General features: G+C 37.4%; 1 protein-coding gene across 2 annotated transcripts in view; it reads left to right on the top strand.

Moving 5' to 3' along the window:
* Positions 1–25318, top strand: part of LOC100882449 (CCR4-NOT transcription complex subunit 6-like twin) — a 620172-nt gene that overhangs the window by 584198 nt on the left and 10656 nt on the right. For both annotated transcript variants that reach the window (XM_076541547.1, XM_076541546.1), the window contains exons 4-5: positions 8397–8465; positions 23194–23506. In XM_076541547.1, coding sequence (XP_076397662.1) covers positions 8397–8465; positions 23194–23506 — 382 coding nt within the window. The remainder of the gene's footprint in view (positions 1–8396; positions 8466–23193; positions 23507–25318) is intronic.

The raw sequence follows: 25318 nt of genomic DNA, 5'->3' as shown, positions 1-25318 counted from the left end.
GAAATACGCACACTGTAACGAATCGTTATTTCCTTCGTCATCCTATTTTTCGATTCGTAAGAGATATTAGACATTCTCTGTTTCGAGTAAAAATTATTTAAAAATATTAAGGATGTGTTCAATAAATATGTATAAAAATATTGCACAATTCATTTTCTTGTATTTTGTGTGTTAGGTAATATATATTTATTATGCTATAAATTAAACATAAGTTTATTGTAGTGTTTGAATATACAGGGTGTCTCAAAAGTCCTACACCATATTAGAGAGACCTTCCACATACTTTTTTTTTCTGAATTTGAATCATATTGATCCAAGTAGTCTTCAATGAATTTTATTATAAATTAATCACAAAAAGAATTATGTTAAATATGTATTGTCATTTTAATTCTTTTAAAAAACTTGCTCCACTTTTGCTATGAAAGGCTCACATAACAATCGCTGAATTGCCATCTTTATATTAGCAAGTTATCGACGTGCTTGATAAAAGCACTCGATATCATAGAATTAATAATTCATAGCTGTATAATATTGTCTCTGGCAATTAAATACGGAGTTTAAATGAAGGCCTGTAACAATAGATTGAATGGCATATTCGTTTAATCAAAGTGAAATAAAGCGGTCCAAAATTACCCATCCAAAATATGGCTTTCATCGAAGTTTCCGGCGCAATTAATAATTTAATTTAGACGATCCATTATACAAGTATGTCCGTTCGGTTGAAATTATAGCTGCTCATCTTTGAGCGTTTAATTATAAGTCCGAATTCGGTTGGCTACTCGATTCAATTAACTGTTAGCGCGAAATGGTGTTCTCATTCGATCGACATCAGGTTTCCTATTGGAGGTTCGATAAACGAACGTTGAATACACGAAGAATGTTAATACATCGACCGGTTACATGTGGTCGACGCTAATTGTGCCCCTAATTGTAAACACAAGTTGCGCCAGCGAGAAACGCGTTGACCATGAGTGAAACTCGATCCATGGCTAACCAAGGAATCCTCTTGCGGTAATTCCAACCCCTGAAATTTGTCCCATTATCGAGGGGATCGTCATTAACGCCCACAGTTTCCGGTGAATTCCGCTGTAGATATGGTCGCTCACCCTTGGGGACGCGTTTCCCTTTGCAAATATGTAAATTGCAAGTTTATCGTCCGAGTTTGATGCTAGTTCTGCTAAATTTCAAATTATGGCTTTTCGAGAATTCGTGGTAGCGCGGATTTCGAAATTGTAGAACGCGATGGTCTGGATTAATAAAATAAACAATTTGGCGGTTCAACGAACTTTAGAAATTTTAGAAATTTGGGGAATTTCTGGAAGTTTTTAATTTTTGGAATTTTTGGAATTTTTGGAATTTTTGGAATTGTAGGAATTTCAAGAATTTTAGCAGTTTGTGGAATTTTAGAAATTTGTTGAAATTTAGGCATCTTAAAAACTTTAGGAAATCTAGGAATTTTAGGTATTTTAGGAATTTGAGGAATTTTAGAAACTTTAGAAATTTTTGGAATTAGAAGAATTTTGGAAATATTAGGAATTTTAAGAATTATAGGAATTTTAGACATTTTTAAATAGTAGAATACTAGAATCGTAGAATTTTATAATTCTGAAAATTAAAAATTTGTAATTTTGTAATTCTGCCATCAGTAACCTCAAGAAGTGATAGCGCTAATAAAACTGTTCGACTAAAATTACCTCTCGCAAACATGATGCTTAACAGAAATAATCTTCGCAGTTCGTACCTCTCGAAACAAAACAATCAAGCAGAACACTCTACAATGTACAAACGATGTACATAAACATGACATCATTAACACGGCTAATTGTAGTTGTATTCACAATTCATAGCTGCCAAGCCCGCAGAATGTTTCTTGTGAGAACTCGCAACGACCGTAGGGCACAATTAGCGTAACTCTTATCGCGGACAAATACCGTTCAATATGTGATCGAGATACACGCGTGCGGCGCGTTAACGATAAACATTACAAATTCTCATTAGGCAACGTTTCAATGCCGGCGACAAAAATTATTATCTTCATTGGGCCAATAAATTAACGTTCGCCGCCGGTGAGTACTGTTGTCAACCCCGGAGTTGGCGCTTGAAGAGGTTAGGTAGCTATGGCCGACGTTTAGGCAGCTACGGTTGAGGTTTAAAAGAGAATTGGTCAGAATAGAAAAATGGACGCCTTTTTCGGTATATTGTCTCTCGCACACCAATTAGGCCAAAGACAGTCGGCAAACGTCTCGAGAGTGAGATAGTGCGAATTGCGTTCGGCAGTTATTGTCATTATTCTTATTTGCCGAAATGTAACTGGAAGTGTTCACGGTGGGTTAGGTGGAGCGAGTGGCTCCTTTTACTCTGGCTCGACCTACGCGCCAATTCCTGGCTTGTCTACAGTAGAGACTGTGGTGATCCAAGGGAACGTAGGGATTCTGGAAGCTAGGAAATATGGCGATTCCGAGGACTGTGAGAATCTAGGGAATTCAGGAACTGTAGAGAATGTGGGGATGTGACCTAGGGATCCAGGGACTTTGGACTGTGGAGGTCCTAGCGAGCTTAGGGGCACTGGAGACTGAAACTATGGATATGGAATCTGGGAGTCTTAGGAACCATGAAGAATCTAGGGACCTTGGTCTAGGTATCTTAACCTATAGTTCCCAAAGAATTCGCTCGAGAGTCAGATAGTGAATTGTATTTAACAGTTGTTGTAATTATTATTCTTATTTACTGAAATGTAACTGCAAATGTTCACGGTGCCTTTTACTTTGGGTCGACGCGCCAACTTGCGGTTTGACATCAGTAGAGGATTCGCCAGGGTAAAAAGAATGGCGGGAAAATTAATCTGGGTAGCACGTGTACGTACACAAAATGAAACAGCAAAAACAATACCGTGCTGCGGTACCATATACGCGTACATTTTTGCGTAATTGCTATCGTTAATTTTGCTTAGAGACCATCTAGTTGTCGCGCGAGTGCAGCTGTTTCGACCATTGGACAGCCACCGTTTGTAATTAAGAGAAACGGGAACGCAATTAACCCTACTCCGCGTTAACGTTATTCGGCCGATGATTCTACCGCTACTGTATCAAACCTTTCAATTAATTGCTTACGATAATGCGCGATTAATCACTGTTCAACAACTTGGTTTAAATACGAGCTCCGGGGAAGGGTTCGACTGTCGCTATATATTGCAGTTTACAGCCCTCTGTGGACCATCGAATGGGTTTTACTCTTATAATTTATTCAAATTCTTCGCAGTTATACCACATAAATTTATCTTTATTATAGCAATAATTTATTTATATCGTTTATCATGAATTTTGTTACTTCGATTAAAGTTCTTTATTTTTAAATAAATTGGAATGAAATTGCAAAATAATCTTATTGAAACTAATTATTAAAAATCAGATTAGTTACAATGACTTTAACTTACACCTTAAGTTAAGTAACATGTAAATTTAACAAATTCTCTATCTCGAAACTTCTAATTTCAAGTTACAAAATTCTAAGCATTAATTTTTTTAAATTTCCCGCCACGCTGAACTTCGACATCGTTTTCCAAAAGAACGATTAAATATGCACATATAATTTCTTCAGAACTTTTTATCTTCTTAACCAGTACTATACAATACAATGATTAAAAAGTTTGACCTTTAATCTCATGTCAAGGTCACTTTTTGCACCGCCTTTTATATAGAAATTTTGACCAATTTGAAGATATAGAATAGCACGGTATTTTTCACATTAATTTTTTTGCAATCCGTAAATGTCTAAAAAAGCTGTCATTCGAACTTGATTAAATTCCGTCTGCCGCCAACACGTCGAACCTAGATGGTTTCCTGTGGCAAGTAGGGACAGCCCGTAACGTAGAAGTGGAAGATCAATAAAAAGGCACATCTATATAAAGTGGAAAGCGTATCTATCCGGGGTCTGCTGGATTTTCAGATAATAAGGTGCTCCGGTATGCCATAGAGCGTGTTCTGAAAATGGATCGACCCTTTCAAGAGTAATCTCATAAATACAGAGCTTTACGCTCTCCTAGTGAGTAGTTTATGGAAAAAAAAGATAGATAGTTAGAGAGAAAGAGGAAAGTGCAAAGGGAAGAAAAATGTGGGGATACCGTGGGGAATAAAAAATCGATCAATTTGCATCATGTTGATCGAAAGTTCTAATAAATGCGCGTTGCGATGGGGACTTTCATTAAAGTTCTTGTTAGATATGCAAATTTTGTATATCTGACGGGGTTCGATTTCTTCGCCGATGTTCGAGAGGTGGTTGCGTTATGTGACATGTGACGTTGCATGGATATATGAATAATTTCAGTACAGAACATACAGAGTTTTTATGTAGAGTATATATTTTGTGCAGAAAAATTCTTATACCTTTCAGATTTTTAGATTTTTATATTTCTGGATTCTTGGGTAGATTTTTGGATATCTGGATTCCTATAATCCTGAATTAGTATACTCCTGAATTTGTACAATCCTAGATTTTAATTTGTCATCACTATAGTCACTGTATATTCCAATACCTACATGTCCCAGTACCCACATGTCCCAGTACTCACATGTCCCAGTACTCACATGTCTCATTATCCACATGTCCCACTACCCATATGTCCCACTATCCACATGTCCCACTATCCACATGTCCCACTACCCACATATTCCAGTACTCACATGTCCCCAATACTCACATGTCCCAGTGCCCACATGTCCCAGTACTCACACGTCCCCAATACTCACATGTCCCAGTATCCACACGTCCCCAATACTCACACGTCCCCAATACTGACACGTCCCCAATACTCACATGTCCCAGTGCCCACATGTCCCAGTACTCACATGTTCCAGTACCCACATGTCCCACTACCCACATATTCCAGTACCCACACGTCTCCAATACTCACACGTCCCCAATACTCACATGTCCCAGTGCCCATAAGTCCCAGTACTCACACGTCCCCAATACTCACACATCCCCAATACTCACATGTCCCAGTACCCACACATCCCAGTACCCCTACGTCCCAATATCCCTGCGTCCTAATATCTCTACGTCCCAATATCCCTACATCCCAGTACTCCTACATCCTAGTATCCCCGCATCCCAGTATCCCTATGCCCTAATATTCCTACGTCCCCAATACCCTTACGTCCTTAGTACACCTACGTCCCAATACCGCTGCGTCCAAATGCTCCTTCACCCCAATATCTCTACGTCCCAATATTCCTGTATCTCCAAATACCCTAAAAATCCTCGTCACGTATTCGCAAATCAACTCACTCTTCCGATCTTTAACAAGTTTCCTGCCCGCAATGTTAACGGCTTTGCCAAGAATCCCATTCGTCCCATTTTTCGTTCGATGACAGTGAAAAGTTTATCAAGACATCGGTACGTCTCCCGAGTAAGAAAGAAGAAGGAGAGCACGGAGCGTACTCTTACTTTAAAAGTAATCCGAGTTGCCGACAGTTCTAGCAGTTGAAGCCTCCCATACCCTGTCCGCCCGACACCAAGATGGCGAAAAGTTTTCCGATTTAGCCGCTAACCGACGGTAAGCCGGCCGATTATTGTCTGACGGACATCATTGATGCTTGATTATGCCAACGGCAAGGGAAACGATTCAAGAAGCTTCTGGAGCTCGTTATCTCCTGACGTCGCAACTCCGTGAGGAGTTTGTTTCGTCAGTCTCCTTTGCGGGAACAATGGGGATCAGCATCGAAGTTGGAAAATTATGATGTTACAGAGACACCGAGATAAATTGACGTTGACTTTCCGTCCGGTTGCTGCGAAATTAACTCTCGCCGGATTATATTAGACGAGACGTTTTAAACGATACCTTGAATTGTTCGGAAGATCGTTTGACGCTGTTTGCGGGACCACTTGAAAGGAAATTACGGTTGCACCGGAAATCTTGCGGGAAATATTTCCGTTTACGGACAGCTTTGTGAAATGGAGTGGACAGCTATTTCTGTCGTTTTGATATTCTGATATTTTTAGCTTATTTGAGCAGAAGCATTGGACATTTTTGGTGGGGGAATTTTAGAGCAGTATTTTTCAAGGTGTGTGATTTTGGATCAAAGTTTTGATCTTCCTTTTTCTAAAAATTTTAAATCTACATTTCTACATTATTTTCCAAATATATTCCTAAATTCCAACGTCCTCAAATCACTACATCTCCAAGTTTCGGTACTATGAATTCTTCTACGACCCAAATTCATATAATACTGAGGTGCTATGTCTCCAAACTCATATGACTCCAAATCCTAACGTTCTCAAATCTGTATGTCCACAAACTCGTATGATTCCAAATTTATACGTCTCTAAATCTCTGTGTCTCCAAATCACCACATACCAAATCTCCATATCCCCAAATACCCACATCCTAAATCTGGATGTCCATATATCCCCACATCCACATAAAAATACATCCACATATCAACACATCCACATATCAACACATCCACATATCAACACATTCACATATTCCCACATCCACATATTCCCAAATCCACATATTCCACATCCACATATCAACACATCCACATATCAACACATCCACATATCAACACATCCTCATATCCCCACATCCACATATCCCCATATCCACATATCCCCACATCCACATATCCCCACATCCACATATCCCCACATCCACATATCCCCACATCCACATATCCCCACATCCACATATTCCCACATCCACATATACCCACATCCACATATCCCCACATCCTCACAACCCCGAATCCCCACATTTGTAAATCTCCACATCCCCAAATCCCCACATCTCTCGATTTCCACATCCCCAAATCCCCACATTCCCAAATCCCCAAATCCCCAAATCCCCAAATCCCCAAATCCCCACATTCCCAAATCCCCACATTCCCAAATCCCCAAATCCCCACATCCCCAAATCCCCACATCCCCAAATCCCCAAATCCCCAAATCCCCAAATCCCCAAATCCCCACATCCCCACATCCCCAAATCCCCAAATCCCCAAATCCCCACATCCCCAAATCCCCACATCCCCAAATCCCCAAATCCCCACATCCCCAAATCTCCAAATCCCCAAATCCCCACATCCCCAAATCCCCACATCCCCACATCCCCAAATCCCCACATCCCCAAATCCCCACATCCCCAAATCCCCACATCCCCAAATCCCCACATCCCCAAATCCCCACATCCCCAAATCCCCACATCCCCAAATCCCCACATCCCCAAATCCCCACATCCCCAAATCCCCACATCCCCAAATCCCCACATCCCCAAATCCCCACATCCCCAAATCCCCACATCCCCAAATCCCTACATCCCAAAATCCCTATATCCCCAAATTTTAAATGTTCCAACCTAAAAACAACCAAAAACCCAGATTCGCAATTCCCTGAAGCTCCTCTCGTAATTAGCATAGAAGACTTGGAATGCAGGAAACGAAATCTATCCTGTCAGTAGAAAATACCAGCGGGTTTCATCCGACGTCTGACTACGAGCGAAAAGAGACAATGACGAGAGCCCACTTGACAGTCTTTAACTCGCTCGTAGCCCCACGACGATGCCGGAGACTTTGAATTGTTAATTCTGATTACCTTCGCGCCTCGGTGTTTCTCCGTTCCCCCTCCATCTTGTCTAATGTACCGCCATTTATGTCGGAGTTGAGTCACGTCTCGAGGTTTCAGGGCTGTTACCGTCATTTCCGGGGAGTCGTTAACGCCCTTCGTTGCACCCAGCTCTTCATACATCCTGCTATTCTTCTCTCGTCCTTTCTGTCTCAATGTCCCGGCAAGAAGCGGACTATTTCACCGTGCAATTTCGTTCTACACCCTCCAGCATTTATTTTAGTTTCGACAAAAAGAACGCAGTTCCGCGATGTCATCGACTAAGATTTCATCAAAGCCACGGTGATATACAGCGTGTTACATTTTATGTGGCTGCTTTTGTTGCTTTATTGTCTGGGTGACAGTTGCAATATTTTTTTTCTTGATTGTGTGCTAGATTAAAAAAATGAAACTGCAGTTTTATTTCTGTCGCGAAGAGATTTAGTACACGTACGTGACGTGTTTTATTTAATTTTTTAAATTTGAACAATTTTTTTAGTATTTGGTGGACCTTAAGTTTATGTTGTGAATTTTTTTTTATGTTGTTTTAAAGTAGTCAATGTTTGTGTTCTTTTGTTTCATTATAAATTGACGGAATTTTGTATTATTTTATTTTATTACAAGTTAGTACAATTTTGTATATTTTTATATTAATTATGAATTAATGGAATTTTTTATATTTTTATGTTAATTATGAATTAGTAGAGACTTGCATATTTTTATGTTATAAATTTATAGATAACGATAAAATAGTAGTTTGCATAATTGTAACTATTTTAATTGTCTGTTTTCAGTTACTGCAAATCATCCGCCACAGAGACCGTGGATCCCGTTGACGAGACCGAACAGGACGAGACCAACATGTAAGTGATATATATTTAAAAACGATGCAACCGTTAATCATTAAGACGAACTATTATTTATCTTGATGATTATGTTTTCGCTGAAAAACCAGATCCAGTTGAACCTGATACGTGGCGAACGTGCACTATTACATTCCACTAGCTGGCACGCGCTAATGAAATAAACTTGTTACCATTTTTAATCTTGCTGAATCTCACATCATCTAGTGAAACTAATTTATCACGTTAAACGTATGATCAGTAACGGGAACTAATTGCTGGAAACACGTGGCAATTATCGACTTCCTTTGACGTACAGGACGTGTCAAAAGTGTGTACAAAAAGTACATGTATAGCAAACTTGGAGATAAAATTGGACAGATCTCGAGTATCATTTTAATGAAGTTCGGAAGATGTTAGATTACGTATTTACATATTTGCATATATTCATTACTGCGTGTCTCGGTATTTACATATGTGGGTTTTTTCATGTTTACATATGTGGATATTTATATATTTACTTGTGCTGTTAATTAGGTATTTGCATATTTGCATATTTGAATACTTAGTTGGGTATATATCTGTATGTCTATAATTTACAGATCCACGTGTCCACATATCCACATATCCACATATCCACATATCCACATATCCACATATTCCCATATTCCCATATTCACATATCCACATATTCCCATATTCTCATATTCGCATATCCATATATCCATATATCCACATATCTACATATCTCCATATCCACATATCCACATGTTCCCATATTCCCATATTCACATATCCATATATCCACATATCTACATATCCACATATCCACACATCCACAGATCCACATACCCATAGATCCACATATCCACATATCCACACATTCACAGATCCACTTGTCCACATATCCACATATCCATAGATCCACATATTCACATACCCATAGATCCACATATCCACATATCCACACATTCACAGATCCACTTGTCCACATATCCACATATCCATAGATCCACATATTCACATGTTCACATACCCATAGATCCACATATCCACATATCCACATATCCACACATTCACAGATCCACTTGTCCACATATCCACACATCCACATATCCACACATCCACATATCCACACATCCACATATCCACACATCCACATATCCACACATCCACATATCCACACATCCACATATCCACACATCCACATATCCACACATCCACATATCCACACATCCACATATCCACACATCCACATATCCACACATCCACATATCCACACATCCACATATCCACACATCCACACATCCACACATCCTCATATCCACATATCCATAGATCCACATATTCATATACCCATAGATCTACATATCCACATATCTTCATATCCACATATCCACAGATCTATATATTCACATATCCACAGATCCACTTGTCCACATATCCACATATTCATAGATCCACGTATCCACATATCCACATATCCACATAGCTACGTATCTACACGTCCACATTCATGTATTCACACATGTCCGCTTATTCACATATCCACATGTCTATGTATCTACACATCCACATATATGTTCATATACCTACATATTCACACATCTACATGTTCACATATCTACATATCAAAATATCTACATACTCTCATACCTTCACATCCACATACAGGTCCACATATTCACATGTCAACATATCCACATACATGTAAACATACATGTCCACATATCTTATATATCTAATATATCCTCATACCCACATACCTACATATCCACATATGCACACATCAGCACAGATATTTTCTCCCAATAACCATCACGAAAATTACAAATAAAAGGAAGATAAAAACCAGAAAGCTTTCAAAGAATATAATAATAATATGCTCTTAAGCATCGCCATTTGTGTATCGCCCTATAGGATAATCAAATTATAATGTTCGCATAGAGACAATAATGCGTTTCCGCGTTAATGGTAAATGAGCATCAAAGTAACGTAGCAAAAGAGAAAGAAATAAGCATATTAAGGTGCGTGTTGAAAAGAAAGCAATAGAACAAAGCCTAACAGCGCGGTCTAATGAAAGCGTGATAATCCGCGATGAAATTACAGAAATATCAGAGAGTGCCGAGGCGGAAGTGCTCGAAGGAGAAACCATATTACAGAGGATAAGGCGGCAACATTAATAAATGTGCCGCAAGCAAAAGTAAGATAGCCCCAATGACTAACGTGTTGACCACTGGACAAAGACAAGTCATTGAACCAACTGGCGCGTTTGTGGTAATATATTCCTTTGAATTGTGGGTTTCCGCGTCTTATATTGCCGATTGAGGCTGGTCTACGTGTGGACTCTCAAGGTATATCACGTTCGATAGAAGTGGTGGATGAGTTGAAATGTCTGAATTTTTGGATTTGGGGGTTTTTCACGGATTTTGAAATTTTTGGAATTCAGATTTTTTGAATTTTGGAACGGAAATGTAGAATGTCAGAATTTAGGGATTTGGGGATTTGGGGATTTGGAAATTTGGGAATTTGGAGATTTGGAAATCTAAGAATTTGGGAATCTAGGGATTTTTGAATATACAGAGTTGGGAGTCTAGGAATTTGAAGATTTTAGAATTTGGGAATTTTAGGATTTGGAAATTTAGGGATTTGGGAATTTAGGGAGTTGAGAATTTAGGGAGTCGAGACTCTAGGGAGTTGAGACTCTAGAGAGTTGGGAATTTAGGGAGTTGGAACTCTAGGGAGTTGGAACTCTAGGGTGTTGGGAATCTAGGGAGTTGGAAATCTAGGGAGTTGGGAATCTAGGGATTTTTGAATATACAGAGTTGGGAGTCTAGGAATTTGAAGATTTTAGAATTTGGGAATTTTAGGATTTGGGAATTTAGAGAATTGAGAATTTAGGGAGTCGAGACTCTAGGGAGTTGAGACTCTAGAGAGCTGGGAATTTAGGGAGTTGGAACTCTAGGGAATTGGAACTCTAGGGAGTTGGAAATCTAGGGAGTTAGGAATCTAGGAATTTGGGAATCTAGGGAGTTGAGAATTTAGGGAGTTAGGACTCGAGGGAGTTGGGAATCTAGGGAATTAGAAATCTAGGGAATTGGAAATCTAGGAATTTGGAAATTTAGACATATAATAATTTCAAAAATTATAAATCCTCCATTTTCAAAAGGTCACACTCTCAAATTTCATAAACCACAATTCCTCACGTGCATTTCATACAACAATACTTCCATGATATGAAAAAAAAAACTGAACAAAACGCCAATGTTCGCTACCAAAGTACGTGCTTACATAAACGGCGTATAATATGCTCTCAACACATACACGCAAAATAAAATTCCATTTACTTTCAAATCAAACCGCCGTGAGCAAACTTGCGCAAACAGTACTGCCACGTTTGCATCGTACACATCGAGTGAAATTAATTTGTCGTCCATATTTGCCTCCGCATATATCGAACAACGTACAACATATATCGATTGTCTACCAATAAACAAAAATCAAATGAACTCCCATAAGGTCCTTGTACAGCGCTCGTTCAATCGATATGTTACGTGCCATGTGTTCCATGTGTGCATTTTGTAAAATGGCCGGGTATTGTGTAGAACGCCCTTTCGAAAAGTCATTGTGCAAAATGCCTATAACAAGGTTTCATTCAATCTACAAAATGTCCGGTTATTCTATGGAGTACTTGTGGTTAGGTTAGGTTCAGTTATTTTCAAGGATCACAGAGTCTCTCTAAAATCCTACCCCTTGTATTTCGGAAACTGCGTCAAATATGAAAAAATGTTTCAGACAAAAGTTGTAGGACATCAAGAGAAACATAAGATGGTGGCAACAATTTGACCTTGGATCGTTTGAAGGTCGAACTGCAGTTTCTTAAATAGAAGCCCCATTTTTTATTGCATATTCTTGTAGCCCCAAGACGTTTTCAAAACACTACGTTTGTTTTTTGAGCAAGTTTCCAAGATATGAAGCTTCAAAGTTGACACATAAGTGACGTAAATCTGGTCGTGCAACCTTCGTACACCTTGGGTAATGCTGACGATATGTCAACTTTGAAGCTTCATATCTTGGGAGTGACACAAAAAATAAACAAAGGTAGTGTTTTGTAGACGTCTCGAGGGAGAATATGCGATAAAAAATGGGGGTTCTATTTAAGAAACTGAAGTTTGACCTTCAAACGATCCAAGGTCAAATTGTTACTATTATTGTATGTTTCCCTTGATGTTCTATAACTTTTGTAGGAAACATTTTTTCATAGTTGAAGCTGTTTTTGAAATGAGGGTAGGGTAGGATTTTAGGGAGACTATACTTGGAAGATGTGGAAAGCTACGTGAAAGTTGAAAGTCTATGAAAAATTGTAAAACCAGTTTCGAGTCGAACTAAAGAGATGTTGAGTTAAATTAACCTAACCTAAATTATGTGTGAAATACCTACCCATTATACAGGGTGTCTCACAATTAGTGTAGGCCCTTGAAATGGGAGGTAGCTGACATGATTCTGAATAAAATTTCCCTTTGCGAAAATGGGGTTTGAAACTTCGTTTCTGAATTATTAAGGAAAAACGCGGACCAATCAGAGCGTGAGGATTACGCACGCGCCGCCTCTAGGCGGAGACGCGCATGCGCAGACGCGAGAGCGACAACGTCTCCGCCTAGAGGCGGAGCGCGCGTAATCCTCGTACTTTGATTGGTCCGCGTTTTTCCTTAATAAATCAAAAACGAAGCTTCATACCCCATTTTTGCAAAGGGAAATCTTATTCAGAATCACGTCAGCTACCTCTCATTTGAAAGACCTACACTAATAGTGAGACCACCTGTAGATCTCGTCTCTGATTAAACCAAAGAGATGCTATCTTAAATTAACCTAACCTAACCTAAATTATTTATGAAATACCTACCCATTATATAGCCTAAAAATTGTGCATTCAGCTCCCGTTCATTTTACAAAAAGCATTGAACACATCACCCGTAACATACACCGACAAAAACCGCAATTGCCATGAAATCACTATGTAATCTTATCGGAATGGCAGTGATTGCGTGCAGAGATAATAACAAACGGTAATTATCGACGAAATTAAGTATGTGGCAGTTTAACAATGCGCGATGGTACAACGGTAATGAACGCGTGCACGTAACGATTCTAATACGTGTCCGTATGGTGACGTTAGAAAATGTCGGAACGACAACGACGCATAATTGCTGGCTGTCAAAGAATTCAAGCAACACGGCCGCCATTCCGTAATGATTATGATTGTCAGGGTTGTCGCGAGAAGTGCAAGAAGTAATTTGTACGGTTCTGCTGGCACAGTCGTTAGTACCATTCCGCGTTGTTGCACGTACCGATTTACGACGACCAATGGATTCCGAATAATTCCACGCGTCTCGGCAGCGAGACGAAAAGCGGGAAAAAGAGGGACAGTATCCGTGGTGGTCGCGGAATTCAGAAAAATCTTGCACCGGACTGCAACTAATTCAGTCTTTCCTCGACTTTCGGTTATTAACCCTTCGCGAGGAGACTCACCGCTTTTGTTGGAATCTGTTTTACCGAGTTTCTTAACACTAAAAATTTTAATATAGAAAAATTTGAAATTTGAGAATGTTAGTACTAACAAATTTGATATTGGGAAATTTGTAAATTTAAAAAATTCCTAAAACCCAAAGTCATTTTCTCCAAAAATCCCTCATTTTCAATTTTCTCTCAAAATTTATTTGCAAACAGAATCTAAACCCATTTAAAAATTCACCTTCACTCAACATACTCCATTTAATTTCCTATCCATTCAAATTTCCAATAAATATCCTTTCACAGAATTCAATTACCATCAAATTTGACTAACAGGTATTACAATATGTTTCCGCACAAAACGATTTCTAACTTATTAAACAACGCTGACAGGTCATATCGAAAATTACAGAGAAACGTCGTATCAAATAATCGATATACATCGAAATACCCGACGTGCTCAGTAATTGTACCGATTTCAACAATGTACGGTCCGTGTCTTCCGAGTATAATTTTCATCGAATTTGTTTGAAATTCGCAGTTTAATTTCCCCGATGTAACATCAATAAATCAGTCGAATCAGTTAATTAACGAAATGACCCTTTCAATTTACAGTAAGTGGTTCGTTTGAATAAATGTTTTCCACACAGTTCTTTCTTCTCTCTTTTCCGATCCTTGTTTGCTTTCGTGGACTCGTTTTATAAACTGGCTTCGATAGTAAAATGCGCGTAAAAGTAACAGCTTGCGCGTGACTATTTATTGTCACGATAGCGTATCACGTTGAGGATTTTTTAATGAACATCTTCGGGATACGTAATGGCGATAATGACGGCTATACGCATCCTCGTTACCATCCGCACCGTGTTTAACGTGTTCTGGCCTATGTGTAGGATTTTTTTATTCTTATCATTTCCTGGCATCGCCTCCTTTTTCACAAATTTCAAATTTCTCAATATCAAAATTTTCCATGTTAAATTTCACAAATTTCAAATTTTCCAATATCAAAATTTTTAGTAGTAAAATTCTCAAATTTCTCTATATTAGAATTTTTAGTGTCATTTTTCACAAATTTAAAATTTTTCTATATTAGAATTTTTAGTGTCGAATTTCACAAATTTCAAATTCCTCAATATTAAAATTGTCAGTAATAAATTTTACAAATTTCAAATTTCCTAATATAAAATTTTTTAGTAGTAAAATTCTCAAATTTCAAATTTCTCTATATTAAAATTTTTAGTGTTAAATTTCACAAATTTCAAATTTTCCAATATCAAAATTTTTAGTAGTGAAATTCTCAAATTTCAAATTTCTCTATATTAAAATTTTTAGTGTCAAATTTTACAAATTTCAATTTTCTCAATATCAAAATTTTCCGTATTAAATTTCACAAATTTCAAATTTTCCAATATCAAATTTTTCAGTACTGAAATTCTCAAATTTCAAATTTCTCTATATTAGAATTTTTAGTGTCAAATTTCACAAATTTCAAATTTTCCAATATCAAAATTTTTAGTAGTAAAATTCTCAAATTGCAAATTTTCTTATATTAGAATTTTTAGTGTCAAATTTTACAAATTTCAATTTTTTCAATATCAAAATTTTCCGTATTAAATTTCACAAATTTCAAATTTTCCAATATCAAATTTTTCAGTACTGAAATTCTCAAATTTCAAATTTCTCTATATTAGAATTTTTAGTTGTCAAATTTCACAAATTTCAAATTTTCCAATATCAAAATTTTTAGTAGTAAAATTCTCAAATTGCAAATTTTCTTATATTAGAATTTTTAGTGTTAAATTTCACAAATTTCAAATTTCTCAATATTAAAATTCTCAGTGCTAAATTTTACAAATTTCAAATTTTCCAGTATCAAATTTTTCAGTACTGAAATTCTCAAATTTTAAATTTCTCTATATTAAAATTTTTAGTGTCAAATTTCACAAATTTCAAATTCCTCAATATCAAAATTTTCAGTGCTAAATTTTACAAATTTCAAATTTCCTAATATCAAATTTTTCAGTACTGAAATTCTCAAATTTCAAATTTCTCTGTATTAAAATTTTTAGTGTCAAATTTCACAAATTTCAGATTCCTCAATATCAAAATTTTCAGTGCTAAATTTTACAAATTTCAAATTTCCTAATATCAAATTTTTCAGTACTGAAATTCTCAAATTTCAAATTTCTCTATATTAGAATTTTTAGTGTCAAATTTCACAAATTTCAAATTTCTCAATATCAAAATTTTCCATGTTAAATTTCACAAATTTCAAATTTTCCAATATCAAAATTTTTAGTAGTAAAATTCTCAAATTTCAAATTTCTCTATATTAAAATTTTTAGTGTCAAATTTCACAAATTTCAATTTTCTCAATATCAAAATTTTCTGTATTAAATTTCACAAATTTCAAATTTTCCAATATCAAATTTTTCAGTACTGAAATTCTCAAATTTCAAATTTCCCTATATTAAAATTTTTAGTGTCAAATTTCACAAATTTCAAATGTCTCAATATCAAAATTTTCAGTGTTAAATTTCACAAATTTCAAATGTCTCACCATCAAATTTTTCAGTACTAAAATTCTCCTATTTCAACTCTCCCTACACTAAAATTCTCAAATACCCCACAAAAATAATAAAAATCTAAAAATTCCAAATTTCCATCACTGCATACGAAATACAAAACTAATTTGTGTCAAATAACATTAAGTGTATCATGAATTAAAGTTACAGTATAAGTCAGTGCACTTGCCTGGCATCTTGAGAGTAGAAATTTAATCAAAGGGTAATAATCGCTCTGAATAGTATCTAAATGACTAACATAAGTGGCTACAAGCGAGCCAATCTGAATTAAGTAACCTGTTTGGATTTCCTGAGACTGGTTTGGCAACTGTTGAGACAGGCTATGGCTATAACATCGGTGACCTCGAAAATACCATTTCTAGACATGAATGAAATCTTTCCACTTCTCTAACAACCATTGACTGGTGTACTATACTCTACATACATTCATTTTACTACGATCTTATGTATTCAGTGCAGTTATTTTATTATCTGCTGCTACGATTCTTGTTAGTATTGTTACTGCTACATTGAACTTTTTCTGTAAATAGACATTAAAATTAAAATATCTCCTAAACTAATAATTTTTTCGCATAAATAGATTAATACTTTTTTTGTAAAGAATATGAAGGAGTATCAGCTGATGCAATAAAAAATATATAATTTCGTTTAAGAAAACATTAATGACCTTCATATGTCCTTTACATGCATCTATAAAAAAAATATACCACCAGCGTATGCTCCTCTCAAAACCATTCAACTTCATTTGAAACATTGTTTGCTATGAGTAATAATAATGACGCAAATCTAGGTGGCAAAATGTGGTGAGCCACCCTGTATATCTTCAATTCCCAAAGTCCCCAAATCCTATAGTCCCCAAAATTCCCCAATTCCCAAAGTCCCCAAATTCTATAGTCCCCAAAATTCCCCAATTCCCAAAGTCCCTAAATCCTGTGGTCCCAAAAATTCCCCAATTCCCAAAGTCCCTAAATCCTGTGGTTCCCAAAATTCCCCAATTTCCAAAGTCTCTAAATACTGTGGTCCCCAAAATTCCCCAATTCCCAAAGTCCCTAAATCCTGTGGTCCCCAAAATTCCCAAAGTCCCTAAATCCTGTGGTCCCCAAAATTCCCCAATTCCCAAAATCTCCAAACCCTAAGTTTCCAAAAATTCCCCAACTCCTAAACTTCCCAAATCCTATAGTCCCCAAAATTCCCCAATTCCCAAAGTCTCCGAATTCTATAGTCCCCAAAATTCCCCAATTCCCAAAGTCCCTAAATCCTGTGGTCCCCAAAATTCCCCAATTCCCAAAATCTCCAAACCCTAAGTTCCCAAAAATTCCCCAACTCCTAAACTTCCCAAATCCTATAGTCCCCAAAATTCCCCAATTCCCAAAGTCCCCGAATTCTATAGTCCCCAAAATTCCCCAATTCCCAAAGTCCCTAAATCCTGTGGTCCCCAAAATTCCCAAAGTCCTCAAATTTTATAGTCCCCAGAATTCCCCAATTCCCAAAGTCCCTAAATTCTATAGTCCCCAAAATTCCCCAATTCCCAAAGTCCCTAAATCCTATAGTCCCCAAAATTCCTTAATTCCCAAAGTCCTTAAATCCTGTGGTCCCCAAAATTCCCCAATCTCCCAAAATACTTGAACCCCCAACACTGAAATCCCTAAAAGTCCTTAAGAATCCACTCGTAGCACGTCTCTCCTCTAGCGAATCCCACATTTTCCTTAGGGAAAGGCTGATTTGTTGTCGACTGTACACACTCGTTTTCCTTACGTGGCTCGATTTGAATCGCTTACGACGCCGCGACCGCGTAGAATATTCAAGCGGCTCGAAAGAAGTCTTCCTCAAGAAAGAGAGGATCCTCCTACCCTAAGGTTTCAGTCTCGTTGTCTGCCGTACGAAAGATAAGGCCGCTCTCTATGAAGACTAGCCGTCATTGTCTTGATCCTCGAACCGAGGATTACAAGGGGACGTTAAAGGGAAACGACGACGCGTCGCGGCGCCCATTAATGCCGCGTATCTCACGCAACATCGGCGCCGAATAATACCCTCTCGACGCAATCGCGACGACGAATCTGAAGCGGTAGTTGCGTTCGTGTTAACAACCAAGATGGAGACGTATGGCTCTTTGGGCATTACGGTGAATTCTACGGAGATTTTCGTCGGTGAGGTTGATGAAAAATGAGATGTGCAGAGGGCGGATTTATGGGGCGGTTTGTGGTTATGTTGGGGACGCTGGATATTTTGTGACAGTTTTGTGTTGTAATATGGAGAGATATAGGAATAGTTCTGGTAATAACTATAAGTTGTAGTGGTAATTATAGGATGATTATAAACCCTAGAATTTTCCAAAAGTGGTGCAAATCGTCTCCTTCTACCTTCTCACGTTACTTTATCAATCTCCATTTATGCGATTAATGAATTAATGTCTACCTAAAAATTAGTCTTTACTAATTAGTTAGTGCACAATTATGATACAAACGTAATGACATAAGCGATATTGACATAACCATAACTCAATAATGTAACCAGATGAGAATGTCTAGGACACTCAGTATGTGAAGACATCCAATAGGACATTTCGCGGATTCCCTATCATATATCCCTTCTATCCAATCCGAAATAAATCGGAATGTTTTCCGTGTTCGCAAACGCGGCATCGGAATCGTCGTTCGTCGATGCTTGTTAAGCAAAATATCATGTCGACAGGTCGACTTTGAATGGAACTCGAAACGCTTCCTTCCTTTCCCCTTCGTGCCTGGAATTCCATCGACGAGACGTTTCCTTGGTACACTTCTGAACCATGTTCGTACACTCGAGTAGAAGACTTTCTTCGGGCAAGGACAAATACGTACACTCCGATTGAGATAATAGGAAAATTCCTTGGTTTTCAAGTTTACGAAATTCTTAGTAAAACGGATAGTTGAAATTTTATATTTTTAAGAAGTTTAAATTTAAGGATACAGATTTGTAGATTTGGAGTTCTTTAGATAGGTAGATTATCAGATGTCTAAATCTGGTGATCCCTAGATTTGAAAATGTGAAAATCACTAGATATCAAGATTCTTATATCCCTATAAGGTCCTTTCATCGACTAATACTAGATAAATTTCTAAGTACCTAGATCTCTAGATCCGTAGATACGTAAGTCTCTAGATTTTTAATTTTACAGATACTAAAATCACTAGATGCCTGAGTTTCCAAATGTACAAATCACTATTTTCAGATATCTAAATCTCGAGATATTCAAACACCTAAATTCCCAAATCCCTAGATTCCCAAATCACCAGATTTTCAATTCCCTAGATTCACATATCCCTAGATATCCAAATACCTAAATTCACAAATCCTAAAATGTCTAAATTCTATAATTCCCAAATCCCTAGATTCCCAACTCTGTATATTGAAAAATCCCTAAATTCCCAAATCCCTGGATTCTCAAACTCCTAAATTCCCAAATCCCTAGATTCCTAAATCCCTAAATTCAAAAATACTTAGATTCCCAAATCCCTAATACGTAAATCCCTAGAATTACAAATAGCAAAATTCCCAAATCCTAAAATTTCTAAATTCTAAAATTTCCAAATCCCTAGATTACCAACTCTGTGGATTAAAAAATCCCTAGATTCCCAAACCCCTAAATTCCCAAATCCCTAGATTCCCAAATCTCTAAATTCCCAAATCCCTAGATTCCCAAATCCCTAGATTCCCAAACCCCTAAATTCCCAAATCCCTAGATTCCCAAATCCCTAGATTCCCAAACCCCTAAATTCCCAAATCCCTAGATTCCCAAATCCCTAGATTCCCAAATCCTTAAATTCCCAAATTCCTAGATTCCCAAATCTCTAAATTCCCAAATCCCTAGATTCCCAAATCCCTAGATTCCCAAACCCTTAAATTCCCAAATTCCTAGATTCCCAAATCCCTATATTCCCAAATCCCTAATTCCTAAATCCCTAGATTCCCAAATCCCTAGATTCCCAAATCCTTAAATTCCCAAATTCCTAGATTCCCAAATCTCTAAATTCCCAAATCCCTAGATTCCCAAATCCCTAGATTCCCAAACCCTTAAATTCCCAAATTCCTAGATTCCCAAATCCCTATATTCCCAAATCCCTAATTCCTAAATACCTAGTTTCCCAAATCCCTAATATGCAAATCCCTAGAATTCCAAATAGCAAAATTCCCAATTCCCAAAATTTCTAAATTCTAAAATTCCCAAATCCTTAGATTACCAACTCTGTATATTAAAAAATCTCTAGATTCCCAAACCCCTAAATTCCCATATCCCTAGATTCCCAAACCCCTAAATTCCCAAATCCCTAGATTTCCAAATCCCTAATTCCTAAATACCTAGTTTCCCAAATCCCTAATATGCAAATCCCTCGAATTCCAAATAGCAAAATTCCCAATTCCCAAAATTTCTAAACTCTAAAATTCCCAAATCCCTAGATTACCAACTCTGTATATTAAAAAATTCCGAGATTTCCAAACCCCTAGAGTCCCAAATTCCCATAAATCCCGCAAAAACCCCCAAATTCCCCAAATCCCCCAAATCCCCAAATCCCCAAATCCTCAAATCCCTAACTCTCCCTAAATCTCCAAATTCGCAAATCCAAAATACCCAAAAATTATTACAAATGAGTCCAACTCATAACGTCGCATCATCAAATGTAACGTTTCCCCTAGTACACCTAAAATTACCCACCATGCTCCAGAAGCGAAATAACAAATCTGATTTGCATGCAAGCTCGAATCATACGAGTTTACAGGATGCAGTCAGTAATTCGATGTCGCGCTTCGGCTAAGATGCGCCTCCATTTTGTCGTGGGATTTATTCAGACAGAAGCGCGACGTCGGAAAGGCAGCTCGCTTTTAATGTTGATCTTCTTATCCTGACGTGTCCCGTAATGTCGTTCGTGAATGTGTCTATGCTCGCTACCGAAGTCTGCTCCTATTTACGCTCGAGGAACTAAAATTAGAGTAACACTCATTCTCGGGCGAAGACTCGAGGAAAATAGCTTGAAAGTTTAATGGACGGCTGAGATAGTTTCTCAAGTATGTGATGAAATAAACGTCCGTCGGGGTACTCGTACACGGGAAATATTAACTGAACTTTCCTCGGATTTACGAGAATCGGATTGCATTGATGTTTAATATTTGTTTTAAGGACTTTTCGAAATGTCGAAACATGTTTTGTTGATTTTGCGTCGTTTTTCGACTTACCGACGTGACGCAAAGTTGAAATAGAGTGGAAATTTAAGGTTTCTGGGAAATGCGTTAAAATTCGTTGAAAAAAAATGTTTAAGTCAGGATGATTTTTAGATAGTTTGCTTCAGATTTCTTCTCTTTCGTTTTCAATTCCCTGGATTTACAGATTTCCACATTATTCAATTTTAGAGTCTGCAAATTCACTAGTTCTTAAATCTCTAGATCACCAAATTCATTGATTCACAGATTCTTAGAGCCCTAGATCCCTAAATCCATAGATCACTAGATCCACAGATTCCTAGATCGCCAAATCCCTACATCCACAAATCCCTAGATCGCCAAATCCCTACATCCACAGATCCCTAGATCGCCAAATCCCTACATCCACAGATCCCTAGATCCACGGATCCCTAAATTCCCAAATCCCTAAATTCCCAAATCCCTAAATTCCCAAATCCCTAAATTCCCAAATCCCTAAATTCCCAAATCCCTAAATTCCCAAATCCCTAAATTCCCAAATCCCTAAATTCCCAAATCCCTAAATTCCCAAATCCCTAAATTCCCAAATCCCTAAATTCCCAAATCCCTAAATTCCCAAATCCCTAAATTCCCAAATCCCTAAATTCCCAAATCCCTAAATTTCCAAGCCCTAACATTTCTAAATCCCTAAAATTTCTAAATCCCTAAATTCCCAAATCCCTAAATTCCCAAATCCCTAAATTTCCAAACCCTAAAATTTCTAAATCCCTAAATTCTCAAATCTCTAAATTTCCAAATCCTAAAATTCCCGAATCCCTAGATTCCCAAATCCCTAAATTCCCAAATCCCTAAATTTCCAAATCTCTAAATTCCCAAATCCCTAAATTTCCAAACCCCTAAATTCCCAAATCCCTAGATTCCCAACTCTGTATATTCAAAAATCCCTAAATTCCCAAATCCCTAGATTCCCAACTCTGTATATTCAAAAATCCCTAAATTCCCAAATCCCTAGATTCTCAAATACCTCTCTATCGTTTAAAGATCAAAGAAATAAACTCCTATGTCCCTGATTCAGCTCATCATGAAATCACCATATCCCTAGACTCCTAAATTCCCAAATTTCAAATCATCGAAATACCAAACTTCCCACTTGACAAAATCACCAAACTTCAAACCTCAGAAATGTATAAATTCCCAAACTTCCAAATTTGCAAATCCCGAAATTAACATCCTCTCGCTATATCGCCGATTTTGAATAACTGCCTACCGCTATAATCGGCGGCGATATAACGCGAGTCTACTGTACGCGAAAGGGAACAAAGATCGCCTACCGCACAAAAAGGGAATGAACGAATCGAACGGCATAAAGGAAAGACTGAAGGCTGATACGAACAAAAGAGCTCGTAAAGCTGCTGCTCGCTTTCACCGATCTTCCTTTCAAGACTGTTGCGCCATGTACAAGGAACGTTTCTCTGCTGTTACAGGTATATTCACGGTAATGTGTTACAACGTGCTGTGCGACAAGTACGCGACGCGGCAAATGTACGGTTATTGTCCGAGCTGGGCGCTCGATTGGGAATATCGGAAAAAGGGAATCCTCGATGAGATACGACATTACGCCGCGGACATCATCAGCCTGCAGGAGGTCGAGACGGACCAATTCTACAATTTCTTCCTGCCGGAGCTCAAGCAGGACGGCTACGATGGAATCTTTTCGCCAAAGTCCCGCGCGAAGACAATGGCAGAGAACGATCGGAAATATGTGGATGGTTGCGCCATTTTTTATAGGACTGCGAAGTGAGTACATACACGTCTTTATATAACATTCGGATACATCCATTCCATTGTTACGTATCGATTCGCTCGAGAAAGTATCGGTAAATTATTTTCCGAACTTTCTTGTTTTAAGCTTTGATGAAAGGTTACATGGCGGGAAATGTGAAATTAGATCAACAGTTACATGTCAGGAAATTTGGGAATCTCGGTGTTACTTTTTCTAAGTCATTTTGTGGAGGTTGCTAGCTTGTAATTAATGTTTTGAAAATTTTTGATTGGTTAGTTAAGACGTTGGGAAATTAGGAAGTTGGAAATTAAGTAGTTGATAAACTAAATTGGAAAATTAAGACTTTGGGATATTATGAAATTGGGAAATTAGGAAGTTGGGAAATTAGGAAGATGGGAAATTAGGAAGATGGGAAATTAGGAAGTTGGGAACTTAGAAAGTTGGCAAATTAGAAAATTAGAAAATTAAGACGTTGGGATATTACTAAATTGGGAAATTATGAAGTCGGGAAATTAGAAAGTTAGGAAATCACATAGTTGGGAAATTAGCAATATGGAAATTAGGTAGTTGGGAAATTAAGAAGTTGGGAAATTAGAAAGTTGGGAACTTAGAAAATTGGCAAATTAGAAAATTAGAAAATTAAGACTTTGGGATATTACAAAATTGGGATATTAGGCAGTTGGAAATTAGGTAGTTGGGAAATTAGGAAGTTGGCAAATTAGGAAATTGGGAAATTAAGACTTTGCAATATTATGAAATTGGGAAATTAGGAAGCTGAGAAATTAGAAAGTTGGGAAATTAGGAAGTTGGGAAATTAGGAAGATGGGAAATTAGAAAGTTAGGAAATCAGAAAGTTGGGAAATTATAAGATTGAGAAATTGGGAATTTGGAAATTAGGTAATTGGAAAATTAGGAAGTTTCGAAATTAGAAAGTTGGGACATTAGGAAATTGAAAATTAAGTAGTTGGGAAATTGGAAAGTTAAAAAATTAGAAAATTAAAAAATTAGAAAATTAAAAAATCAAAATTTAGAAACTTGAAAAACATAAAAATGTGCAAATTGAGGGACTCATACAACCCTAAAAATATGAAAATTTAATAATAACGATATGATCAATTTTACAATTAAACCTGTCTTCATCCAAATGAAGTCCACATTGCATCCAAGCATACGTCACATTGATCATCGTGTACTTTATCGTTTTCGAGTGATATCTGAACGGAGCACTGCTTATTTTCAGTGTATCACGACGTAATGGCAGCTGAACGACATTACCCTGCCGCGATGCATGAAATTATCGAACGGGCGAGGGCGATTAATGTACCGTATGCATAGGTCGTAGATGCATAACGGGTCCTTTATGACCGACACCATAAATACCCAGGCGAACAAATGACAATATTAAGATAGGCCAATTGATAGCTCCGTTTGCTGTCTCTGTGTAATCAGTTTATCCACGTTTGCTGGTCATTTCAAGAATTATCGTTCGCTCGTAATCCGTTCGTTCCTGATAGCCATGTTGTTTGGGGAACACATTATACCTTCGCGCGGTGAACAATCCTAACCTCAACATCGTGTGTGCTTAATAATCTTCATGAATATCTCTTCCCTTCGAAACGTACGTTCACTATGAATTAATCAGGATGGGAATTTACTATCAAGTTTGGTTTGTTTGCAATAAAATGGATTTATTTATTATTTATTTACAGTTTAGTTTTAAATAGTATGTTTTATATTACAGTGGTGACCTCAAGTCGGAAGATAATTTTACTTATTTAATTCACAAGTAATAATGGTAGACATTATGCAACATGAAGTTAGATCGG

The sequence above is a fragment of the Megachile rotundata genome, chromosome 16 (genome assembly GCF_050947335.1).
Source record: "Megachile rotundata isolate GNS110a chromosome 16, iyMegRotu1, whole genome shotgun sequence".
NCBI lineage: Eukaryota > Metazoa > Arthropoda > Insecta > Hymenoptera > Megachilidae > Megachile > Megachile rotundata.
Note: the sequence above shows the minus strand (reverse complement) of the source record. Positions and strands in the feature narration are given on the sequence as shown.